Consider the following 7199-nt stretch of genomic DNA (forward strand, 5'->3'; position numbering starts at 1 on the left):
AGAGCGCCAAAAGACATACAACTCTAGATTAAAGTTGACAGTACAGTAGCGACACAAAACTCCCTTCAAGAAACACTAAATGAAGGGTTAATTGTGTTAATATTAAAGGTTATAACTATAAAATAAGACTCACATGCAAATATCAGTTATCAATAGAGTTCATTCTAAAATTCGGCTTGAAAAAACAACAACAAAATACTTGTTAAAAAATGTCAACAACAACAATAAGTATGACAGGTTCCGAGACGCAAGAATCTGCCGTAAAACATGAAAATGTAACTTAATACTCTAAAAAACAGTTTTAAGTATCAGCTAACAAAATAAAGTGTAAGTGCAGTATATGAACTAATAACAGGGTTAAATTCGGCATACTTTCTAGATGAATCTGGTGATTAATTATTCCCGTCATCATGAGCAACTCACCGTTATGACTCCTGGAATAAAGTCGTGCAGATGTGAAAAAAAGGTGTCCAGATGTTTCAGTGAGTGAATGTTAAATCGTCCTTGTGCATTTATTTATCCAACAATGCAAGAGTTTATATGTATAATTCGCTCAATTACGAAGTTAAAAACTACACTTGTTAACGCTGCGTTGTCTCAGAGTGAATCAACTCAAACAGCTGCTTCCAGACATTTAATACTCCGTTTGTTTCTACATCCGCACACATGGGCAACTTTCTGTGAGCGATGCAATCCCCAAAAAGATTAGTTAGTGGTTAAGTGGCATCGTGATAATTTAATTCAACAATTTCTATGTGATCAAGAGTAATCTTTTGGGCTAGATTTGAGGTTAAAAGCAGCAAAAACATGCGTTTAAAACAGGGTCTGTTTTACTCCGCGGATGTGCAGTGAAGTGATGCGGTGCTAACAGTAAATGATCGCATGAAGTTCTGGGAACTCTGCTAAGTCATGAAAAACATGGTTAAATACAAAAAATAAAAAGACACATTTAGAGGAATTAAATTTAAATAAAATAACTAAATTAAATTCTAGAAAAAATATAGAAAATACAGAAAATAATATAAAGAAAAATATGAATGTAAATGAATGAGAAACCCAGAATTAAAATACACAAACAAATCAAAATAACATGAAATGACCATACAATTAAATTCATAAAAATGGAAAGAAAAAGACAATTAAGAAAGTGTAATTAAAAAAATAAATAATGACCATAAAAATAATAAACACAAAATAGTTTAAGAACAAAATAAAAAAATATTAAAGAACATTTTTGTTTTAAATTAAAACATAAAGAGATAAAATAACCTCAAACATAATCAAACGATTATTTATTCAAACATTTAATGAATGAAAGATATTATTCATTACACCGCCCTCTGGCTGTACATGTGTTATCAACACCCAACACTATCCTATTTAAACAAGGGTCACTAGTTATCATTATGTGTTGCGGACATAGGTTACGGGTTACTGCTGGTGCATGGGGAAACAGCGTCCCCCTGTGGTCAGTTACAGGAAGTGCATGTTATGATGTTTAGGTTTATGGTCGCTATGACGACATGAAGATCTTTATTTTGCAGGCTCAAAAAACACAGTGAAATTTAGGGATTATAAAACTAAATATGAAGACAAGACAAGAGTACATGACAAGTATAACGGCTGTTAGTGTTGTTTCCACTTATTCATAATTACCACAAACAATAATACAATCATTTAAAAAATTGCATTGCACATATAACATGTATCATCATCAATAACTACTCCTTTTCCACTGCATTAAATGTATTTATTGAACGTATAGATGCTTTTAGATTGTAGATTTGTAATTGTTTTTATGTGTATACTAAAGCTGCCAGAAAGAAATAGTGGTGGAAATGAAATACTCTAGTAGGCTAAATGTTTTTCTTTGGTTAGTCAGTATTATGCTGTAATATAATGATACAATGATACACATTATACGTGTATTCCCTGAGTAATACACATGGCACTAAACCACACAAATGAAAAACAACTGTGTCCAAAAATGAAAACGTTAAATACATTTTAAAGACCATATTTATACAATAATTTGAGAAAAAGTCCCTTCATTCTGCCCAGCGCTGATTCTGCCCAAACTGCCATGACTCTGCTGTATTTACTTCAATACAATGCATTCTGGTAAATGTAGTCAATTAAACTTTATCGTTCATGATTTTAATAATTTAACAATCTATAATTGTTACAACAATACATGTACTCTTGTTTCTGAGTGAGAGTGACTATAATACAAGTGAGAAAGCATTTCATTTGATTCACGTCTGTAAATATGTTAAAGCTTTACGTAATAGAACTACAACTCCCACAGTCTAGCGTCATGACGTAGTTATAGCAACGGAAAAGGGAGAAGAAAAAAACAGCCGCTTCCGTGATGTTCCTTTATTTACTTAAGAACACATAAGAACATCATATGTCTTATATACAAACAAGTGGACATCTGGGGTAAAGACCTAAATTAATACAAAATGCATTAAATAAATAAATAATGAACAAAACGAAAAAAAACCTGTTCTGGTGACTTCTCTGCACAACCAAGCGTCTCCGCAGCGTGTTGCATTCTGGTAAATGTAGTAAATTAAACTCGAACGTTTGTGATTTCTATCATCTAACAGTCTCTAAGTGTTTTAAAAAGATGTTCCCTCTTGTTTTCAATGATAGTGACTATGCAAAGAGTGAAGGAGTGGTTATTTTGATTCACTTCTGTAAATATTCTGGAAAAATAGTCTGTGTGTTTACGTAACAAAACTACAACTCCCACAGTCTAGCGTCATGACGTAGTTAGCACCGGTAAAGGGAGAAGAAAAATACTGCCGCTTCCGTGTTGACTTTTTGTTCCTTTATTTATTCAAGAACACATAAGAACATCATATGTTTCTTATACAAACAAGTGGACATCTGGAGTAGAGACATAGATTAATACAAAATACATTAAATACATAAATAACGAACAAAACGAAAAAACAACTCTTCTGGTGACTTCCCTACACAACCAAGCGTCTCCGCAGCGTGTTGCATTCTGGTAAATGTAGTCAATTAAACTCTACCCTTCGTGATTTCTATCCTCTATCAGCCTCTAAGTGTTTTTAAAAAAAAAATCAATGATAGTGAGTACAACAAAAGTGAAGAAGCGATTATTTTAATTCACTTCTGTAAATATTCTGTAAAAATAGTCTGTGTGTTTGCGTAACAAAACTACAACTCCCACAGCCTAGTGTGATGACGTAGTTATAGCAACGGAAAAGGAAGAACCCAGCCGCTTCCGTGTTGTTGTGGTGTTGTTCTGGGTTTCTCTCGTCTCTCATCATGAAGCTCCTGATCCACTGAAGCTTTTTCTCCCCTCCACGTCCCCATCCTTACCGACATGTCCCTGCTCCAGAGCAACAAGAAGAAGGACCGGCGGATCCTCTCCGGCTCGTGCCCGGACCCCAGGTGCGGCGCGCGGCTCTTCTTCCCCTCGGGCTCCGCGAGCATCGAATGCACGGAATGCGGCCAGCGGCACGAGCAGAAACACCTGCTGCGTGTGGAAGAGGTGACGGACCCGGACCTGGTGCTCCACAACCTGCTCAGAAACGCCCTGTTGGGGGTCACGGGGGCCCCGAAGAAAGGCTCCGAGCTGGTGAAGGTGATGGGGCTCTCTAACTACCACTGTAAGCTACTTTCCCCGGTGTTGACCCGTTACGGCATGGATAAACAAACCGGAAGAGCCAAATTGCTGCAGGAAATGAACCAAGGCGAGATGTTTGACTGCTCCCTGCTGGGCGACAGAGCGTTTCTCATAGAACCAGAACATGTGTCCACTATGGGTTATGGAAAAGACAGATCTGGGAGTTTAGTTTACCTCCATGACACTCTGGAGGAGGTGAAGAAGGCCAATGGCAGCATGGAGTGTTTGATCCCGGTCCATGTGGATGGAGACGGGCACTGTCTGGTCCACGCCGTGTCCCGAGCGCTGGTGGGAAGAGAACTGTTCTGGCACGCTCTGAGGGAGAACCTGAAGCAGAACTTCAAGCAGAACCTGGACCGCTACAAGGCGCTTTTTCAGGATTTCATCGACGCCGCAGAGTGGGAAGATATCATCAACGAGTGCGACCCGATGTTCATCCCGCCGGAAGGAGTGCCTCTCGGGCTGAGAAACATCCACATTTTCGGGTTAGCCAACGTTCTGCACCGACCCATAATCCTGCTGGACTCCCTGAGTGGGATGAGGAGCTCCGGGGATTATTCTGCCACCTTTCTACCCGGGTTGATGGCCGAGGAGAAGTGCAGGGGGAAAGACGAGAAGCTCAACAAACCCATCTGTATCGCCTGGAGCAGCTCCGGGAGAAACCATTACATCCCTCTGGTGGGGATAAAAAACACGGTTCTGCCCCGACTGCCGGCTCGTTTGCTTCCCAAAGCGTGGGGCGTCCCTCAGGATCTCATCAGGAAATACATCGAACTGGAGCCGGACGGCAGCTGTGTGATCGGAGGAGATCGTAGTCTTCAAGATAAATACTTGATGCGCCTGGTGAACGCCATGGAGGAAGTGTTCATGGAGAAACACAGCATCCACCCGTCACTCGTGGCGGACGTTCACCAGTACGTGTACAGGCGCACGGGCGTGATAGGCATCCAACCTGAGGAGGTGACGGAGGCGGCGAAAAGGTCCGTGATGGAGAACCGTTTGCATCGATGTTTGATCTGCGGCGCCTTGTCCGAACTCCACGTCCCCCCGGAGTGGCTTCTTCCAGGCGGGAAACTTTACAATCTCGCCAAATCCACTCACGGTCAACTGCGTCCCGATAAGAATTACAGCTTCCCGCTCAACAACGTGGTTTGCTCCTACGACCCCCAGAAAGACGTGCTCATCCCCGATTATAAAATGAGTTCCTTGAATACTTGTAATTGGTGTCACGGTACGTCGGTGCGTCACATCCACGGCGACGGGGCGGTGGTTTATCTGGACGGGGATCGAACCAACACTCGATCCGACGGAGGGAAATGCGGATGCGGTTTCAAACACTTCTGGGAGTCCAAAGAGTACGATAACCTCCCCGAGGCTTTCCCCATCACGCTGGAGTGGGGCGGTCGTGTGGTCAGAGAGACGGTTTACTGGTTCCAGTACGAGGTCGAGGCGACGCTGAACAGCAACGTGTACGACGTTGCCATGAAACTCGTCACCAAACACTTCCCGGGGGAGTTTGGCAGCGAGACATTGGTGCAGAAGGTGGTCAACACCATCCTGCATCACACCGCCAAGAAGAACCCGGACGAGTACAACCCGGTGTCCATCGACGGAGCTCACGACCAGCGCCTCACCGACGCTATGGACCAACAGCCGCCAACGAAGATCATCCTGACCGGCCAGGCATCTAGTTTTACTCTTATTCTACACTTAACCTAATTTTAATCTCATTTTAATCTAATTTTAATCTTATTTTAATCTAATTTTCTTCTAATTTTACTCTATTTTCCTCCAGAAATCGAAGACGCTGCACAAGGAGGAGCTGACGATGAGCCGAGCGGAGCGCAGCCTCCAGCAGAGCATCAGCGATCAGGCCTTCGTCACGCAGAGGCGCCGGACAGACAAACTGAAGCAGGAGCAGAAGGGGAACCGTCGTTCTTCATCACCTACTGGATCTCCAGAAACATCCTCCTCTTCTTCAGCGCCCGCCACACCCACCAAAACATCCTCCTCCCCCTCCTCCAATGTAAGTACTGCTTTATTGTTTTATGTTATTAAAATAGTTCTCTAAGGTAATGTAGAGAATGAAATAGTGCTAAACATAGTATATATGATACTCTAATCAAACCGTATATTCATTTAAAACAGATTAAGGTTCAATCTAAACTGGTTGAAGAAAATATGTCTCATTTAAAAACTTGATAAACTGAACCAGGAATTATTTTATACCATACATAAAAAATCTTGAATGGATAATACATGAGAGTAACACCTACGTCACTTCGGGCGAAAAGTACGGCCCCGCCCACTTTTGGGGGAAAACAAAGCTGTCGTTTGAACGGCGGTCGATACACATTCTGAAGTTTTTGCCAATCTGATCAGAAATGTTTGAAAACCGTGGATTTGTGGATCTTCAGAGAGCCCGAGTACGACGGCCGGACAGGAAAACAATCACATGAAATCAATGGAAACCGACAAGCGGGCTCGATATATGCTTAAATTACAATCAGTAGGCGAGGCCGTCATTTCACCAGCTGTTACTCTCATGAGCGAGGCGGAAAATAATAGTTGTATCGTGTCAGCCAAGCTGCTGTGTCGTCTATCGCACCTCAAACATTAAAACGAATCCAGAGTTACGTGTTTCTGGACTTCCTCTAAGAAGAAAGGACAAAGAAGAGCTCTGAGGCTTCAGGCTCGATCGCCGTTCAAATGACAGCGTTGTTTCCCCCAAAAGTGGGCGGGGCCGTAAAGTGACGTAGATGTTACTCCCATCTGTGGACATCGATCGCCTGCTGCTATATTTAACCATATATCGAGCCCGCTCGTCGATTGCCAATTATTCAATGTAATTGTTTGGCCATCGTAATCGGGCTCTCTGAAGATCCAAGAATCCACGGTTTTCTTAAAGGTCTGATCGGATTGGCAAAAACTTCAGAATGTGTATTGACCGCCGTTCAGATGACAGCTTTGTTTTCCCTCAAAAAGTGGGCGAGGCCGTCATTTTTGCCCGGAAGTGACGCATGTGTTACTCATCATGTATGGAGGAAACCAAGTAAATCCATCAAATGTATAAAAAATCAAGAGGGTTGTTTTGTGTATCACGAGAGAAAGAGAAAGGCAAAAGAAAAGTATGGTACGTTTATTTATAAAACACATTTTCAGACTCAGGTATTTCAAAGTGCTTTACGTCAACATATACACTTAATAAGAAGACAACGGAAAGGAATAACAGATTCGTAAAAACCCCCATGCATAAAAGAGATACAGATAAGATGGACCTTTATTAAATACAGTTAAAGATACAAATGAAATGATATACAGTTAAAGTAACACTAAAATAAGAAATGAATTCAAATGAACGTCTCGACACATTTGGGTCATATTAGATATATTTACGTGAATGTGTGAAAACAGTGATTTTAATATTTGTTTTGCACCCAGCGCCTGGTGAAGGTGATGGGGCTCTCTCTGGCCAACTTGAGGGCCCACGCAAAGATATATGATGAAGCCCTCTGTTTCGCGAGTGTCGACGGGG

At 41.8% G+C, this 7199-nt stretch overlaps 1 protein-coding gene across 1 annotated transcript; it reads left to right on the top strand.

The window, feature by feature from the left end:
* Positions 1-3061: 3061 nt before the first annotated feature.
* On the top strand, positions 3062-5694 carry vcpip1 (valosin containing protein (p97)/p47 complex interacting protein 1; the record flags this gene model as incomplete). Its single annotated transcript, XM_010791067.1, has 2 exons — positions 3062-5347; positions 5460-5694. Coding segments are annotated over exons 1-2 (2221 nt in total), but the record flags the coding sequence as incomplete, so codon positions are not given.
* Between the last annotated feature and the right edge of the window lie 1505 nt (positions 5695-7199).

Source organism: Notothenia coriiceps, unplaced genomic scaffold (genome assembly GCF_000735185.1).
Source record: "Notothenia coriiceps isolate Sejong01 unplaced genomic scaffold, NC01 NC01_scaffold00035116, whole genome shotgun sequence".
NCBI lineage: Eukaryota > Metazoa > Chordata > Actinopteri > Perciformes > Nototheniidae > Notothenia > Notothenia coriiceps.